The sequence below is a fragment of the Muntiacus reevesi genome, chromosome 16, assembly GCF_963930625.1.
Source record: "Muntiacus reevesi chromosome 16, mMunRee1.1, whole genome shotgun sequence".
NCBI classification, from domain to species: domain Eukaryota; kingdom Metazoa; phylum Chordata; class Mammalia; order Artiodactyla; family Cervidae; genus Muntiacus; species Muntiacus reevesi.
Genome location: NC_089264.1, coordinates 62,049,107 through 62,067,852, shown reverse-complemented (window position 1 = coordinate 62,067,852; position 18,746 = coordinate 62,049,107). Strand labels below are relative to the sequence as shown.

Here is an 18,746-nt window from a genome sequence, read left to right as displayed (position 1 = left end):
CTAGTTTGCAGGGCAGGAATGGAGATGCAGACATAGAGAATGGACTGCGCACCTGTCAGAGGAAGGGGAGGGTAGGAAGGACTGAGAAGCAGTGCTGACGTGCTGTGGTGTGGAAGCAGCTGTCTCGTGGCGACCCGCCAGGAGTGCCGGGAGCTCAGCCCGGCTCTGTGGTGACCTGGAGGGATGGCGGGGAGGGGGGCTCAGCAGGAAAGGACGTGTGTGTGCTTTGCTTGTCTCACACCGTTGCACGGCACCAAGCAAAGCAGCGTTGTAAAACAATACACTCCAGTTTTAAAAAGCGCATTTCTTTCTTGACCCACTTCCCTTGTAGGCTACTGCCCCATTTGTTTGTTCTCTTCTGGATCAAAAGTGTTGTCCTTTCATTCCGAGTTCCTCCCCTCCTCTCATTCTCTCTCAAGCGTACACCCTCAGACGTTTGCTCTCACCGCTCCATTGCAACCGCCCTTACCTGTGTCCCCGTTGCTCAGTTTGGTCTCACCTGACCCGTCAGCAGGTCCCCTCTGGTGCAGCAGACCACTCCATCCTCTCTGACATCTTCTCCTTTACTTGGCTTCCAGGCTAACGCATCACGTGCTGGGCTTCCTCCTGCCTCCTCCTCAGCCTCTCTGCTGGTTTCTCCTCTTCCCTGTAACTGTTACCCATGAAGTAGTTCAGCCCTCAGCCGTCTTCTCTGTCCCATCTCGCCGAGTCTCACTTCTCTCTCTTCACTAACCATTCCCCTCATGTTCTCATCTGGGCCTTACTGGCTTTAAATTGACTTGCTGGTGACTCATACTTTTATAGTTGTAGTCTTGTCCTCTTTCCTGGACTTTGAGCTTACATATCCAGTTGTCTCCTCAGCATTTCTGCTTGGGTGTCAACTTGATATGTAAGACTCAACATGTCCAACTTGTAGCTTCTGATTTTTTCCCCTGTAGTCTTGCTCCTTCAGTTGTCTTCCCCTTCTCAGCAGATGGCACTTCCTGTTGTTTGGCTGGCTGGAAATTTAGACACCATTGTCTCTTGTCTTTCCCTCACAACTGTCATCTAATGGGCCAGAAAACCCTGCTGGTTCTGCTTTCAAAGTATGTTCAGCATCTAATGATGTCTCAGCCTTTCCACCGTTATCCCCTCTGAGCCCCCATCATCTCTTTTTGGATTAAATCCAGTGGGCTCCTACCTGTTATCCCTACTGCTTCTGTGGCTTCTCTGGAATATTTTCAGCACAACAAGCAGAATCCTTGAAAACATAAGTCAGATCATGCCACTCTTCACTCATCAAGTCACTGTGTAATGACTCGTATTGTCTAAGCTACAAAACCTTTGCAAAGCCTTGTGTTGGGGCCATCCCTTCTTCTCTGGCTCACCCCCTGCTTCTTCACCCCCTTCCTTCCTCTGCCTTAACCACGTGGTCTCCTCGGTGTTCCTGCCAGCTGTGTTCTGGCCTGACGGTCTTTGCTTCCGTAACGAAATAGTCCCCTGAGATTTCATTAACTCCCTTCACCTTTGAAGGTGCTGTTCAGGTATCAACTTTCAATGAGGCCTGTCCTGGCACCCTAATTAACTTGGGGGTGTCCTACCCCACGCCCACATCTGCTATCTCTCTGTTGTACTCTTTTTTTCTTTATGGCCCTTATCATACTCTAACCTAATATATAATAATTTTCTTATTTATTATGTTCATTGATATTATATTCTACATAGAATATAGTCTTTACAAAGCAAGGGATCTTTCTGTATTCATGCTCCTAAAAGAGTGCCAAATTAGTTAAATAAATGAGTGGAAAAAACTTAGAAGGCAACATAATCCTTGTCAACTCCATATGGCAGTGGGGGAAGTGATTACACCTCCCATCGACAACTTGAAATGTCCCTTTAGATATTTCTGTTTTCCAAAGGGTCTTCTCTACACTGTACCTCAGGGAGAGTCAACTAATTTTTTAATCTCTCTTTCTCTCCCCCAAGACACTGCCCGACATCACTGGCTCCTCTCTCTCTATGGGGATTTCACTCTTTTCATATGGAGCTTTCTGTAATCCATCCATACCTACTCTCAGTTCAGTTCAGTCGCTCAGTCATGTCTGACTCTTTGTGACCCCATGAACTGCAGCACTCCAGGCCTCCCTGTCCATCACCAACTCCCTGAGTTTACTCAAACTCATGTCCATTGAGTCAGTGATGCCATCCAGCCGTCTCATCCTCTGTCATCCCCTTCTCCTCCTGCCCCCAATCCCTCCCAGCATCAGGGTCTTTTCCAATGAGTCAGCTCTTCATACGAGGTGGCCAAAGTATTGGAGTTTCAGCTTCAGCATCAGTCCTTCCAGTGAAAACCCAGGACTGATCTCCTTCAGGATGGACTGGTTGGATCTCCTTGCTGTCCAAGGGACTCCCAAGAGTCTTCTCCAACACCACGGTTCAAAATCATCAATTCTTTGGTGCTCAGCTTTCTTCACAGTCCAACTCTCACATCCATACATGACCACTGGAGAAACCATAGCCTTAACTAGACGGACCTTTGTTGGCAAAGTAATGTCTCTGCTTTTTAATATGCTGTCTAAGTTGGTCATAACTTTCCTTCCAAGGAGTGAGCATCTTTTAATTTCATGGCTGCAATCACCATCTGCTGTGATTTTGGAGCCCAAAAAATGAAGTCTGACAATGTTTCCACTGTGTCCCCATCTATTTCCCATGAAGTGATGGGACCAGATGCCATGATCTTAGTTTTCTGAATGTTGAGCTTTAAGCCTACTCTAGATGTCTTGAAAGTGGAAGTGTGAATCGCTCAATCATATCTGACTCTTTAAGACCCCATGGACTGTAGCATCTAACAAAAGGAAGGGCCTTCCAGTTCCTTTGACTTAGAAGGCAGAGTAAAGACAGAGTTCATTATTCAGCACCCACTTGGATTTCCTCTCTCTTTTCTCACCTCTTGGGCTTCTGTCCCTGGGTTGGAAAGATGCCCTAGGGAAGGAAATGGCAACCCACCCCAGTATTCTTGGCTGGGAAATCGTATGGACAGAGGAAGCTGGCGGGCTACAGTCCATGGGGCCACAGAGAGTGGGACGTGACTTAGTGACTAAACAACAACAGCTCTCAGCTCTTACCTTTCACCCCACTCCTGTCATCAACCTGCTACAGGGAAATGCAGTGCTCTCCCCAAGAAGTGTCCTTACATCACCTCATTCTTTTTCATACGGTCAAACAGCTTTGTAAAGCTAAGTGCAATGTGGTTGGTAGTAACAATTTGAGTGGCATATGAGATGCAGGGCTGACAAGCTCTCCATCAGGACAGGCTCGGGTGGTGCTGCTGTTGCGTGCCGGCTTGTTTTTCTCTTCAGAGGTAGAGTTGAACTTGAGCCTTAGGCTTTAATCAAGGACTCAAAGGCATGGTAAGTGAGGATACTATGCAGTGAGACCAGTGAGTAATTCCTGAGAAAAGACTCTAAAAGCAAGGTAATGAGAGGATTTGCCGATATACATGCTGTATTACAGACAGAGAGATCTGAGAGGGCTGGAAGCAATTGCAGAAAATCTGAAGTTTGTTTCAGATTATAGGTGTTATTTCAGCAGTTTGTTATCAGAAGCAAAAATATTGAAAAGAGCTGATCATCCTCAGGGGTATATACTCTTCAGAATCCTTGAAATTCTGAAGTCCAAGTGAGTCATAATTGTCCTCCTCATTAGGATATGTAAACTAGTATCTTAAACAATATATCATTGTATACTGCTATTAGTGTATTAATATTAATTGTCATATGTGTAAATGGAAGTAATTTTGGTGATGAAGCATCTTTAGTTAGTAAAATTTCTTTATTAGATGATGATCAGTAGAATACATGCTACATGAAGGTGAAATCGTTTTGTTTTCTTTACTGCTGTATCTGGCATTATTGCTAAAGTAATGCTTAGCACATAGGAGGTAGTAAATATTTTCTGAATCAATGAATGAACCTGCCATTGATCTAAAGTCCAATTTATACACTGTAAAATTATAGATGTTAATGAAAATGATGTCAAGATTGGATAGCATGACTTCACCTCTGGGAATATCCCTTTGTCATCTTAAGGACTCAGTCTAAAGGCTATTGGAAGATGATTGTTATAAGACAGTGACATTTACGGTTGAAAAATCTCTCCAAAAACATGTTAAGAGCTCTCTCAGGGTATTTTCCTAAAATTGAAAGCTCACAAAGAATGTCATCTCATCTGGTGTAGTTTACCTGAAGGACAGATATTTATCTTCTGTTTAGAAAGAAAAAGTCTGGTTTGAGTTTTTGCCTGAACCTGGTACCCTTGAACTGAGTGCCTATCAACTGTGCACAAAGTGGCCGTGGCGTGAAGGCTTGGGCCGAGCCCGGACCTCACGACTCGGGAGTTCTCATGTGTTCTTAGCCCCATGGCTTTGGGCATTGCAGTCTTAACCACACAATGCTCTAGCTTCTCTGTTTGTAAACTACCACTTACCCTGAGGAAGTTGTGATAGAATTCCTACTTGTGTAGTTTATGGAGCTCTTTGGAACTTCTAAATGAGATATGTCTGAAATGTTTTGCAAGTTGAACTGTTTTACACAAATACAAACAGCTTTACACAAAAGTGAAGATTCTGAATACAGGTTAAGAAAACATCAAACAAAAAGAGAATGTACAAAGCTATCCTAATTGTACAAAGAATATTGATTAATGAAGCTGTGAACATCCAAAGAACTTGCAAAGGGAGAATAAGAATAAAGAAACAATTTTCAGTGTCTTAAAACCACGGACTGCCACTTCTCCAACTGAGAAACCACACAAAAGAAATCAGTTTCTGTTGAATCAGCAAAGACACGGGATACCAGTAATCAAAACATGTCAGCAATGCCATGTTTTAAATTTGATCCAGATTTTATAGAACCTTACGCAAGAATGGCTTTATTGAAGTAAAATATATGGGGTCTTAAAGATGAAGCCGAGATGTTAGGCGCTATTTAATGTTGAACTTTGAGCCACATTTCCCAAGGAATCATCAAACCATAATGCAGGGAATGCAGTCGTTCTTCTGAGGGGTTGCAGCTGCTGAAATGCAGACAGATGGAATTTCAGCACTTTCTAGTGTAGTACAGAAACAATCTCATAATAGGATGCACACTTACTCCTTGAAAACTTTCTCTGAACCCTAGAGAGAGGCTATTGTGTAGACTGGCCAGTAATATCTTTACTGTTATGGTTTTTCATTTTATATCTGGTTTCCTGTATGGTCTTGAGGAGTTTCTGTCGATAGCTAGAGTAGTGCAATTCTGGGCTGAGTCCTCTCAGTTCACTTCAGTTCAGTTTCTCAGTCGTGTCCAACTCTTTGCAACCCCATGGACCGCAGCACGCCAGGCCTCCCTGTCCATCACCAACTCCCAGAGTTCACCCAAACTCAAGTTGGTGATACCATCTAACCATCTCATCCTCTGTCGTTCCCTTCTCCAACTCTAAGACTCTATAAAACTTAAGCTTGTTGCATGTCTTGGCAGTTGAAATCCATAGATGTCATTTGTATTGATTCAGAAATCATGAGATATAATGGAAATCCAGATTTTCATTGTTGATATTGTGAAGGTTACATATGAATTACCATCATACAAAACATACCAAACTGACTGGTTCAATGGGGCTTAAGTTCAAACTTAATGTTCGACAGGGCTTCCCTGGTGACTCAGATAGTAAAGAATCTGCCTGCAATGGAGGAGACCCAGATTTGATCCTTGGGTCAGGAAGATTCTCTGAGAAGGGAATGGCAACCCACTCCAGTATTCTTGCTTAGAGAATTCCATGGATGGAGGAGCCTGGCAGGCTATACCCCATGGGGCTGCAAAGTGTGGTATATAACTGAGCGACTAACACACTTGCACTTTTACTTAATGTTCAACAAATTGAAACTCTGATTCCTTGATAGCATTGCAAGGTAATCCATTAATTGCATTTTTCCTTTGCCTTGTGGCAATATATTGTGCTCCATTGAGATGGAAGTGAGTTTTTCCCTTTAATTAAGAACCTCCTGAGTGCCAACCACTCTGCTGGGGAATGTGGAACATGTGAGTGTCTTGGACCTGACTGCCTGGAATGTTCTGTCTGAAGTTTTCTATATTTCAGTTTCTGAGTTAAATGTTCCATATTTCTTATTTCTCTTTAGTTAGACTACAAGGTTCATCTCATCAAGGAATACACAGTTCAGGGAATGGTGACAGTGGCCAGGCAGGTGACCATAGGCTGATCCTGCTAACTTTTGTGGAAAGGAGAGAGAAATATTTTGGAGACTTATATTTATTTTACCATTGCTCTGAATTGGGAGCTCGTGAAAATAAGTTGAGTTTTTCTCTGATTATAAACATAAGACATGATCATTATAAGAACATTTGTAAAATACAGAGTAAAGTACAATGAAGAAAATAAAAATTACTTTCAATACTAGAGATAATCATAGTAACCTTAGATATGTTAGTACTTCTTTCTAGGCCAAATCATATTACTCTTTTTTAGAACCAGACGGTGTTTTTACACTTAAATTATTTTGAACTTTGGCCCAGGACATTATTTTTTGCAATATAATTTTCAATGGCTGTAATGGTATCCCTTATTATGTAGCACTAAAATTTATGTAACCAATCTTCTATTATTGCATAGCTGTTATTTCACAGTTTTCGATGGTATTAATACCCTTAAATATAAAAATTTGGACTTATTCATAATGACTTACTTTGTATGAAGGCCAAGAAATAAGATTGCTGGGTCAAAGGTTTTACACATTTAAAAGGCATTTGATGCAAATAAGTGTATTTTAACACCCATTTTGTTGAATTAATTTGTCCTTTGAGTAATGGTCTCCCTTAGAAAAATCTTTCTAGCTTCTTCTCCCACACTTTTTGTCTAATGTAATTTTGAAATAATTGAATATTTGTTGAATTTTGAGAAGAAAAAGAACATAATACTTAAAGCAAAGAATACCAACGTGCAACCGTGTTAAGGAAAAGAAAAGAAAGAAAATATTAGCTAATGTTGTTTCACATTCCTTATGCCAAAATAGACTCTAACATTTTTAACTGGCATTTTTATTAAAGCAAGTAAGTAAATATATTTCAATGCAAGGCATAGGGTCTCTACGCCTATGTTCCAGCACATATCAACTGACTGTTTGTAACTAAGTTTCTTTGCATGACACTGAGTGTTGTGGAAGGATTTTAAATGTTTGTTCAATAAATTTCATTTCAAAATAGTTTTCGGTTATTAAAAAAATACTCCCATTTGGTACCTTTCCGCACGTAAGTTGTGCAGTGGACGAGGCTGCTCTCGAAAGCCCACTGGTGAATTTCCTTTCACTTTTCTCAGGCAAACACTTTGTATTCTTCCCAGGTAATTTTACAATTAGTGTTCTGGAAAGCCAGAGAGGAATTGGTGACAATGAAACTGAGAGAGTTGGGAAACACATCTGCTGAACAGCCAGAGAAGGTTTTCTTTCTGTTCTTTGTTTCTCCTAATTTAAAAAAAAAGCCCTCATATTTATTTTGACTTTGCTTTTCTGCCTCTCTCCCCCCCTTTTTTAGTGCTCTGCAGAGGGGGCGAGAGCTTCCTGTGCAGCAGTGGCGTCTGCATCCCCAGGAAACTGCAGTGTAACGGCTACAACGACTGCGACGACTGGAGTGACGAGGCCCACTGCAGTATGTGACAGGCGGGACGGGGGTGTCTGCGGGATGTGGATTCTGTCCAGGGGCCTGGAAACCAGAGCATTCCGTTGTCTGCTTCTGACAACCAGCCGCGCTTGGGTAGACTGCTGTTAGTTTGCTTTTCTTTAGTGAGCAAATGTTTATCTTCCCCCACCCCACACGATAGCTTCATGTTTGCACACCTTTCAAAAGCCTGATTCCATGAGGAACTTGACAGCTAGATGTGCTTTGGAACAGGTCAGGCTCAGAGTGCTTTTCCTTTAAGTATCTTAAAATTGGAAAAAGGCTTTTCATTTATTTTCTTTGGGTGAGGATTTTTGTTTTTGTTTTTAAAGTTCTAAGAGTATAAAGGTCAACTTTTTTTTTTAAAGAAGGATATTTTTAATAGGAAATTTTTTTACCCTCATGATTTTTAACATTTGTGAAACAGAAGATGCAAAATGTCTTATTTGTTTATGCTTCCTCTCAGCCTGGAGAGAGGCAAGGCATGAGCCAACTGTTCTGCATCTGTGGACTGGTAGATTCAGCCTTTAAACATCCTCCACTTTCTTATCATTGATTTGGTTACTCGTTTGGACGAAAAACAGTAGTTTGTCCAATATTGTATTTGTTTGCTTGAGCTGCTTACAAAATACCACAGGCTGAGACTTAAACAACAGAAATGCATTTTCTGACAGTTCTGGAGGCTGAAAAGTCCAAGATCAAGGTCTGATAGGGTTCAGTTTCTGATGAGAGTTCTGTTCCTGGCTTGGAGGTAACTGCCATATGCCTGTGTACTCAAATAACCTCTTTGGGGGGAAAGCAAGAGAGGGAGAGAAGAGAAGAGGAGGGAGGAGGTAGGGAGGAGAGAGCTCTCATGTGTCTCTTCCTCTTCTTATAAGGGTATCAGCTCAGTTGAACTAGGGTCCCACCCTTCTGATCTTTTTTTTTTTTTTTTTTTTACTTTACAATATTGTATTGGTTTTGCCATACATTCACATGAATCAGCCATGGGTGTACATGCGTTCCCCATCCTGAACCCCCCTCCCACTTCCCTCCCCAATCCCATTCCTCTGAGTCTTCCCAGTGCACCAGCCCCGAGCACCCTGTCTCATGCATCGAACCTGGACTGGTGATTTGTTTCACACTTGTTAATATACATGTTTCAATGCCATTCTCCCAAACCATCCCACCCTTACTCTCTCCCACAGAGTCAAAAAGACTGTTCTATGCATCTGTGTCTGTTTTGCTGTCTAGCATACAGGGTTATCATTACCATCTTTCTAAATTCACATACATGCGTTAGTATACTGTATTGGTGTTTTTCTTTCTGACTTACTTCACTCTGTATAATGGGCTCCAGTTTCATCCATCTCATTAGAACTGATTCAAATGAATTCTTTTTAACGGCTGAGTAACATTCCATGGTGTATATGTACCACAGCTTCCTTATCCATTCATCTGCTGATGGGCATCTAGGCTGCTTCCATGTCCTGGCTATTATAAACAGTGCTGCGATGAACATTGGGGTGCACGTGTCTCTTTCAGATCTGGTTTCCTTGGTGTGTATGCCCAGGAGTGGGGTTGCTGGGTCATATGGCAGTTCTATTTCCAGTTTTTTAAGGAATCTCCACACTGTTCTCCATAGTGGCTGTACTAGTTTGCATTCCCACCACCATGTAAGAGGGTTCCCTTTTCTCTACACCCTCTCAAGCATTTATTGCTTGTAGACTTTTGGATAGCAGCCATTCTGACTGGCGTGAAATGGTACCTCATTGTGGTTTTGATGTGCATTTCTCTGATAATGAGTGATGTTGAGCATCTTTTCATGTATTTGTTAGCCATCTGTATGTCTTCTTTGGAGAAATGTCTGTTTAGTTCTTTGGCACATTCTTTGATTGGATCATTTATTTTTCTGGAATTGAGCCACAGGAGTTTGTTGTATTTTTTTTAGATTAATTCTTTGTCTGTTTCTTCATTTGCTATTATTTTCTCCCATTCTGAAGGCTGTCTTTTCACCTTGCTTATAGTTTCCTTTGTTGTGCAGAAGCTTTTAATTTTAATTAGGTCCCATTTGTTTATTTTTGCTTTTATTTCCAATATTCTGAGAAGTGGGTCATAGAGGATCCTGCTGTGATTTATGTCAGAGAGTGTTTTGCCTATGTTTTCCTCTAGAAGTTGTATAGTTTCTGGTCTTACATTTTGAGTTTATTTTTGTGTATGGTGTTAGAAAGTGTTCTAGTTTCATTCTTTTACAAGTGGTTGACCAGTTTTCCCAGCACCACTTGTTAAAGAGATTGTCTTTTTTCCATTGTATATTTTTGCCTCCTTTGTTGAAGATAAGGTGTTCATAGGGGCGTGGACTTGTCTCTGGGCTTTCTATTCTGTTCCATTGATCTATATTTCTGTCTTTGTGCCAGTACCATACTGTCTTGATGACTGTGGCTTTGTAGTAGAGTCTGAAGTCAGGCAGGTTGATTCCTCCAGTTCCATTCTTCTCTCTCAAGATTGCTTTGGATATTCAACGTTTTTTGTATTTCCATACAAATTGTGAAATTATTTGTTCTAGTTCTGTGAAAAATACCGTTGGTAGCTTGATAGGGATTGCATTGAATCTATAGATTGCTTTGGTTAGTATACCCATTTTCACTAAATTGATTCTTCCGATCCATGAACATGGTTTATTTCTACATCTATTTGTGTCCTCTTTGATTTCTTTCACCAGTGTTTTATGGTTTTCTATGTATAGGTCTTTTGTTTCTTTAGGTAGATATATTCCTAAGTATTTTATTCTTTTCATTGCAATGGTGAATGGAATTATTTCCTTAATTTCTCTTTCTGTTTTCTCATTGTTAGTGTATAGGAATGCAAGGGCTTTCTGTGTGTTGATTTTATATTCTGCAACTTTACTATATTCATTGGTTAGCTCTAGTAATTTTCTGGTGGAGTCTTTAGGGTTTTCTATGTAGAGGATCATATCATCTGCAAACAGTGGAAGTTTTACTTCTTCTTTTTGCAATCTGGATTCCTTTTACTTCTTTTTCTGCTCTGATTGCTGTGGCCAAAACTTCCAAAACTATGTTGAATAGTAGTGGTAAGAGTGGGCATCCATGTCTTGTTCCTGACTTTAGGGTAAATGCTTTCAATTTTTCACCATTGAGGATAATGTTTGCTGTGGGTTCGTCATATATAGCTTTTACTATGTTGAGGTATGTTCCTTCTATTCCTGCTTTCTGGAGGGTTTTTATCATAAATGGATGTCGAATTCTGATCTTTATCACTGCTTCACAGGCCTTATCCATCATGTTGGGGATTAAAGCTTCAACATGCTGCTGAAACTCAACCTCTGTTCACTGGTACAGAATAGAAACACAGAGACAGACTTTGGGTGAAATAGAAAAGAGCAGCTTTAATTGCTTTGCCAGGCAAAGGGGGCCTCAGTGCACTAGTGCCCTGAGCTGTGTGACCCACCCTGGAGGGGGTAGTGAGGAGTTTTATAGTGTTCAGGACATGATCAGCTCATGGATAGGTCTTAGATTGGTTGGCATCAGGTGAAGTTTCAAGCATTATCAACCTTCTGGTTTCAACCAGTCTAAAGTCTATGTTCTTGTGGTCAGCAGTTTTCATCTGGAGGGTGTCTGCTTCCTGTAAAAACAACTTATGAGTGTGTGCCAGGCATTTGTCTGTATCATTCAGGGAACTGGGAGTTTGGTGATTCTGTCATGTGACAGAATTGTGGTCTAAATTGTTACTGGTTCCCCAGCCCAGCAGCTGGTTTTTGTTTCTACATCTTCACATTTCTTAGTCATTAACTCTTGAGTCAGACAAAGACAAGGGCACAGGGCTTGTATACGGTTTCAAACCTATAAATTTTGAGAGGACACAGTCTTTCAGTCCACATCAAATATATATTCAGATCTCAAATTGGTTTGCAATTATGCAACAGATAAAATGGGAAAATTAGCCTCAAGAATACATTGCAGGTTCTGCCTTCAAAACAAGCCCATATACAATGCTGTTTGAATTGCCTTTTTTTTTTTTTTAATTGCTTTTTAATGGTTATATGACCAGCAATTGTTACTATGGGAAAAGCTGTATTTTCCTTCCTGTAGGAGTTGCCACAGCTTTATAAGAGCTCCTCTCAATTGCTCACCTCAATTGAAAGAGTCCTCTGGTGTGTTTACCAGGCAGGCCAACTCTCCTTCCATATGAAGGCTTCTAGGACATTTATTTGCCATAACTTTTGAAAGACAGTATGTTGTGGTAATATTTAGTTAAGGTCAGTATTTCCCAAACTGGTATTCCATAGTACCTGAGTCTTGCAAAATGCCTGGGAAAAAAGCTTGAGAAATGATGTCTGTCAGATCTCAGTTGTTTCAGTCGTGTCCAACTCTTTGTGACCCCATGGGCTGTAACCCACCAGGCTCCTCTGTCCATGGGATTTTCCAGGCAAGAGTGGGTTGCCATTTCCTCCTTCAGGGGATCTTCCTGATCCAGGGATTGAACCCATGTGTCCTGCAGCTCCTGCAGTGGCAGGAGGATTCTTTTACCACTGGGCCACCTGGGGAGCCCTGATATATTTCCTAGAGAGTTACAATACATATTTGCTCATTAAAGTTTCTGATAAATCCCAGTTGTTTTTTTAAAAAAAAAAAACATTAATTTTATCTTAATTTGGTATTTCCTCAAAATTATTTGTTTACATATGACCTCACATTTATTTATTCATTCATTTATTTATTTTATATAATATCTAGCATCCTATAGAATTTCAGTTATGTTGCTCATATTTTGTTAGAAATGTTTTCACTAAGATATTTGTTTTTATAACTTGGAATTCTCTCTTCAGAAAAACCTATAGTACATGATTGTACATGAAAAACATTTTTAATGGGATGTATATTTACGTTGGGCTTCCCAGGTAATACTAGTGGTAAAGAACCCACCTGCCTGTACAGGAGACTTAAGAGACGTGGATTCAATCCCTGGGTTGAGATGATCCCCTGGAGGAGGGCATGGTCACCCACTCCAGTATTCTTGCTGGGAGAATCCCATGGACAGAGGAGCCTGGCAGGCTACAGTCCATGGGGTTGCGAAGAGTCGGACACCACTGAGTGTCTGAGCACATACTTATATTAGGGAATATTGCTATGGATTTGGGAGCAAATATTATACAAAGCACCTACAGTGGGGATTTTAAGTGGTTCTATAGAATTATATATAGTAATGGGAGTTACAGTGAATCTCTTGTTTATCCCCTAATTATGGCCCATGTTGTGTCATATTCAAATTCTACCTCTACCTCTGAGGTATGCCAACACTGGCTTCATCTCCCATTGCATGGAACATTGCACTCTGAACAGTAAGAGGAGCTTTCTGCTGCATTTGTTGAAATTGAAAGAGCAAATTTTTCCAGTCAGTCACTGAACAAAGAAGGTATTATTATTATTCTGTAAGGTAGTCAGCAATATCCCAGGAGTGGAAGAGTTTATTAAGGAAGATACAGGCTTTTCTTCCTCATGAACGTACTTCAAAAACCATTTGGCTTGGTTCGTTGAGGAAATACATCCCTTCAGAATACTTGTTCATGAAAATGCTTAGACATTGAAAGCTTCGCATGCAGTTGTTGCTGACCTTACAAGGACATCTGCCTCTGCAATTTAGCGTGCCGGGGCCTGTGGCGTTGCAGCGTGCGTGTTCACAGAAGGGGCCACCCTGCTGTTGTCACCGTGCTGAAGTGCAGGAGTAGTGTCAAGTCTGACTTAGGGCAAGGATCAGAGCTAGGATGCAGCCCACACATACTCCCGAGGGGAGGAGGAGGTTTTGCTGGACACTCCCAGTTGCAGCTCAAAGATTTACCGTGTTCTGAGGGTTCTCACAGGTACAGCAGGAAGACTACCTTCCAAGGAAGGAAGGGAAGGGATTTGCTGTTTGCGTGAGTTCTCAAATCAACTGTGCTAGAAGCATTTACCTACATGATGTGATTTAATTTTCAGCAAAGGAAGTATTATTCCTTTTTGTTCAGGTACAGAGGTGAAACTCATGGCAATGAAATAATTTGCCAGTGGTTCAAAGTGCCAGATTTGAACCCACTCCTGAATGGGTCCAAATCAAATTATTTTCTCTTAATTGTGCTGCCTTTGACTTGCCAATGTCCAGAAAGTGCAAATTTGGTGAATGATTGTGCTCCTATCATTCATATGACAGGAAAATGTTTAGTTTGGGTGCTTGGTTATGTTGAGGGAGATAATTGTCTATTGCGGTGGCTCACCAGGCATCTGGGACTGCTTCCTGACCTCCTCCCAACTCACTTTGTTGTGTTTCTTGATCTCTTCCTTGCGTGTGTTAGTCACTCAGTCGTGTCCAACTCTTTGCAGCCCTGTGGACTGTAGCCCACCAGGCTCCCCTGTCCATGGAATTCTTCAAACAAGAACACTGGAGTGGGTAGCCATTCCCTTCTCCAGGGGATCTTCCTGACCCAGGGATCAAACTCAGGTCTCCTGCATTGCAGGCAGATTCTTTACTGTCTGAGACACCAGGGAAGCCCTGTCTCTTCCTTGCTGCTGCTGCTGCTAAGTCGCTTCAGTCGTGTCCGACTCTGTGCGACCCCATAGACAGCAGCCCACCAGGCTCTGCCGTCCCTGGGATTCTCCAGGCAAGAACACTGGAGTGGGTTGCCATTTCCTTCTCCAGTTTCTTCCTTAAGTATTGGTAAAACGGACAGGTATCCAACCACTGAGAAGAATTTTAGTGGTATAGAGAAAAGATTTTTGAAAATTAGGAAGTGTTTTTTAAATTTCTAGTTCTGTGACTTGAAATAGGCTATATCTCACTGCCTGGTTCTCCTTGTCCTCAATACTGGCAGCACAATGGCATCTCCAGGAAGCCCCACTTGCAGAAATTCCAGCCCTGTCAGTCTAGAGGGGGCCGGGCAGTCTGCGCCCAGGCAGCAGTCCCTTTGTAAGACTCTGCCAGTGATTCTAGCGTGCAGTCAGGTTTGAAACCCCTGCACTAGAGGGCGTCCGGCGTCTCTTTTGTTGCTAATATTCTATCATCTTTTGATTCTGTAACCAGCCCTAGAACAGCATCTGATATGCAGCAGGTGCTTAGCAAATGAAAAAGCCTCAGGGAAAGGGTTGTCACAGGGAAAAGAACCGCCATAAAATCCCCATACTTTATGCCATGCCAGCCAATGTCAAATAATTTCAGGAGTCATTCACTCTAAATTTGGGGTAACATTGGTTGTTACCCCATTTATTTTTGTGTACTGTGGTAGACTAATTATACTGAGTTAACTAAATACACCAGTTAGCATAATTAGTCATACTAATTATCACACAGATTAATAGTACGAGGGCTTGAGTCAGGCCACCTGGGTTCCTGTTTCTTTCTTTCCTGCTTTCTTTCTCTTTGGCTGGGCTGGCTTCCTTGCTGTGCGGCTTTTCTCTAATTGTGGCAAGCGGGGATTGCTGTCTAGTTGCAGTGCTTGACTTCTCTTATTGTGGAGCATGGGTTCTAGGGCGTGCAAGCTTCAGCAGCTGTGGCGTGTGGGCTCAGTAGGTGCAGTTCCCAGGCTCCAGAGCACAGGCTCAACTGTTGTGACGCATGGTTACTCTGAGGCATGTGGAATCTTTGAGGACTAGGGATTGAACCCGTGTCTCCTGCACTGGCAGGCAAATTCTTTACCATTGAGCCACCAGGGAAGCCCCTCCCATTTCTTCTCTATCATTTCCTGCCTCTCTAAATATGCAAGGTACCCAATCTCTCTGGGTCTTAGTGTCCTCATCAGTAAAATGGAGACAATAAATAATATTATTATACTAACTATCTCTAGAATTGTTGAGCAGAATAATGAGTCACTAGATGTCAAGCACAGAGACCAGTGCCTGGCATGCAGTAATTCTCAAAAGGCATTAGGATTTATGGTTGTGACTGTGGTTGTTATCTTATTCTCCATGCCGTCCTTCCAACATCCCTCCCACTCCTGCCCCACCAAAGGTCAGGTGATACATTGTGGACAAGACAGAAATACTACAATATGCACAACAGTTTTAAAAGCAGCACCACATGAAGCTGTCTGGTATAGGAGGCCACCCAAGTAGCACAGAATAAAAACTGATATTCCAAATAGTGTTTCTGAATCATCGAAAATGACTGTAGCTACTACATTTTTTAAGACAGGGAAGCAAATAAATACTAGAAAGATTTCAACCAAATTAATAAAAATAGAAATATTTCATTCTACCCTGATGGAAGAAGTCAGATGTCTGGAAAATTCACTCCTGTTTTGAGGCCACCTGATGATATGGGATCAATAAAATTATTGAATAGTCTTGAATTTCTGCTATGTGTGAAGCATGTTCTAGAAACCTAGTAAATATAAAGACTGTTAAGACATGATTTTTTGCTTCATGAGCCTCTTAGTCTAATCAGGGAAATGACATAGAGATCATAACATAAACACAGAGATAATTAAATACCATGTTTTAGAACAATATAATAGATATGCATGCTCAGTCACTTCAGTTGTGTCTGACTCTTTGTCACCCTATGGACTGTAGTCCACCAGGCTTCTCTGTCTATGGGATTCTCTAGGCAAGAATACTGGCGTGGGTTGCCGTGCCCTTCTCCAGGGGATCTTCCCAATCCAGGGGTTGAACCCATGTCTCTTATGTCTCCTGCATTGGTAGGCCGGTTCTTACTACTCGTGCTGCCTGGGAAGCCCAGTATAATAGGTATGGCAAAGCAGAAGATGGTATAAACAGAAAGATCTTGTGAGAGAGAAGAGCACAGATCACTGGTTGCCTGATTGGCATGAGACAGCCAATGGGAAAGACAAGATTAAAACTGGCTTTGGAATAAAGTGATGGTTGGACATTCCAGCACAGTGGCTCTCTGTCAGAGGCAATACCCCCTGGGTGTTTGCAGTGTCTGGAGGCCTGTTTGATTGGGCCGCTGGGGACATTTAGGGGACGCTACTGGACTTTGCTGGGCCATGGTTGGGGTTGTTGCTGAACATGCAGCGCATAGGACAGCTCCCGCCCAGCCACAAGGGTCCACAGTGCTGCAGCTGAGAAACCCTGCTTTGGAGCTAGACGTCAACAGCTGAGAACCCTCAGGGCATCAAGGAGCCCAGGTCACTGTAACAAGCTGGGAAACTCTGGGCAAACTGGTTAACCTCTTGGTCATCTCAAAACAAGGCTGTTTCTGGGTGGCAATTGAGCATCCCTACTTGAATCCTGAGTTGAGGCAACATGATTATGTTTACAGACTCAAGAGACTGAGCAAATTGAATGAAGCTCTTGAGAAAAAGATTTTCTGTTCTTTAGCTGTCTCTTTTCATTTAATGACAATTTTGAGGGATAAAGTTAATAGTGCAAGATGCCCCACTGAAATAAATATTAACATGCAAGAACTTCAGAAGTAGCATTTTGTATCAAAACTCTCATTCAGAAAAAAAAGATCTGTATCTAGAAAAATACCCACTTTAGGTTATGCAAGACTATGGTTGTATTGAGCAAGAAACGCACAGCAAGCAGCTTCTGTAAGTTTTGATCTGTTGGCCCCAAATTGCACTTACAGCATCTCTTTTCATTTGAAATAAACATTTATTCTCCAATATAAGGAAGCACTGTGATCTTTGCTGTTTGCCATGTATTTCTGGGTGTGCGTGCCTCTGGTTAAGGTTTTCTGTGTTTACTAATTACACAGACCTTAGGGAGGTAACAAGTTGTTTTCCAAATGCAGCTAATTTTGTATCTAACGTCTGAGAATGGCTTCTAACCAAGAAAGTCTTAGTAGTGGAAAGTTGAGTAATCTGTATGAATAATGAGGAATTATAAAAAATGTTTGAATCATCTCCATTTATGAAATAAGTTAATCAATGACAGCATTCATTTAAAAAATACATCCAATGAGGTTTTTTTGTATGAATTACCAGGGATCCCAGAATGGACCTTGGAAATATTTTAAGTGTTCTCAGGTTAATCAGATTCTGAAAGAGGTACTTGATTCTCCAGTCCTACCATCCAAAACAGTGACATGTACTGCTTTAAAAAATTAATTCATATGTTTAAAATCTATCACCCTTTCACACTGCCTCCTCCTCTGGTGACGTAAGTACTTCTGCACTGATGGTCAAGGTGAAGATCCCCCCATAATGCTGATTCTAGCATGCTGATTCAAAACTTCTCAGGAGAGATGAAAGTAAAACAAAAATCAAAAAGATCTTTAACATTTCCTGAGGAAATGTATATATCTTGATGCACAAATTCCCCAGCTTTGCTCAGTGGGCAGGAGAACCACAATCAACCTTTCTTGACTCAGCCAGTGTGTGTGTGGTCAGCTCAGCTGGCAGTAGGGTGCGGGTTGGGGATTTAGCACCCTAGGCCAAATGGGGGGAAATAGTGTGGTCAAGGTGAAAGCTGGCACCTCTTTTTAGTCCTTATGTTTTCCCTTATGATGGTTGTCCTCATTTGAAAATTATTTGGCCCAGGGGAAATGAAAAAAAAGAAAGGACTTACAAGGTTCTGTATCTGTATATGTGTGTGCATGTGTGTATGCCCTCTTAATGATGGTGCTGAACAGATGATCTCTAAGGCACATTCCATTTCTAAAATGGTGTGATTCTGAAAGTATTTAAGTAACTTCTTAGAAGAGTGCTCTTTGAAACAGAAGTTGATGATTCATGTAAATAACAAGTATAATATTTTGATGTGGCTCAAAGTTTCACTAGTCAGTGCCCAAGATTTTCGATAATGAATTGTTACAGAATTTGGGATGTTTAGAGTAAAGAGGTGCATGTGTGCATAGCCGCTTCTGTCATGTCTGACTCTGCAACCGTGAAAACGGTAAGCCACACACCCCTCTGTCCAGTCAAGAATGTTAGAAGTGGGTTGCCATGCCATCCTCCAGGGTATCTTCCTGACCCAGGGATCGAACCCATGTCTGTTACATCTCCTTCATTGGCAAGTGGGTTCTTAACCCCTAATGCCACCTGGGAAGCCCCATGGTAAAGAGGTACCCATCACCGATTGAATGAGAGGCAGACTTTTGCTTCAGGAGAAACAATCAGCTGAAATTCAG

General features: G+C 41.7%; 1 protein-coding gene across 1 annotated transcript in view; it reads left to right on the top strand.

The window, feature by feature from the left end:
* The window catches only part of CORIN (corin, serine peptidase), a 204,609-nt gene that overhangs the window by 98,609 nt on the left and 87,254 nt on the right, over positions 1 to 18,746 (top strand). The window contains exon 5 of the mRNA XM_065907247.1: positions 7,563 to 7,676. Coding sequence (XP_065763319.1) covers positions 7,563 to 7,676 — 114 coding nt within the window. The remainder of the gene's footprint in view (positions 1 to 7,562; positions 7,677 to 18,746) is intronic.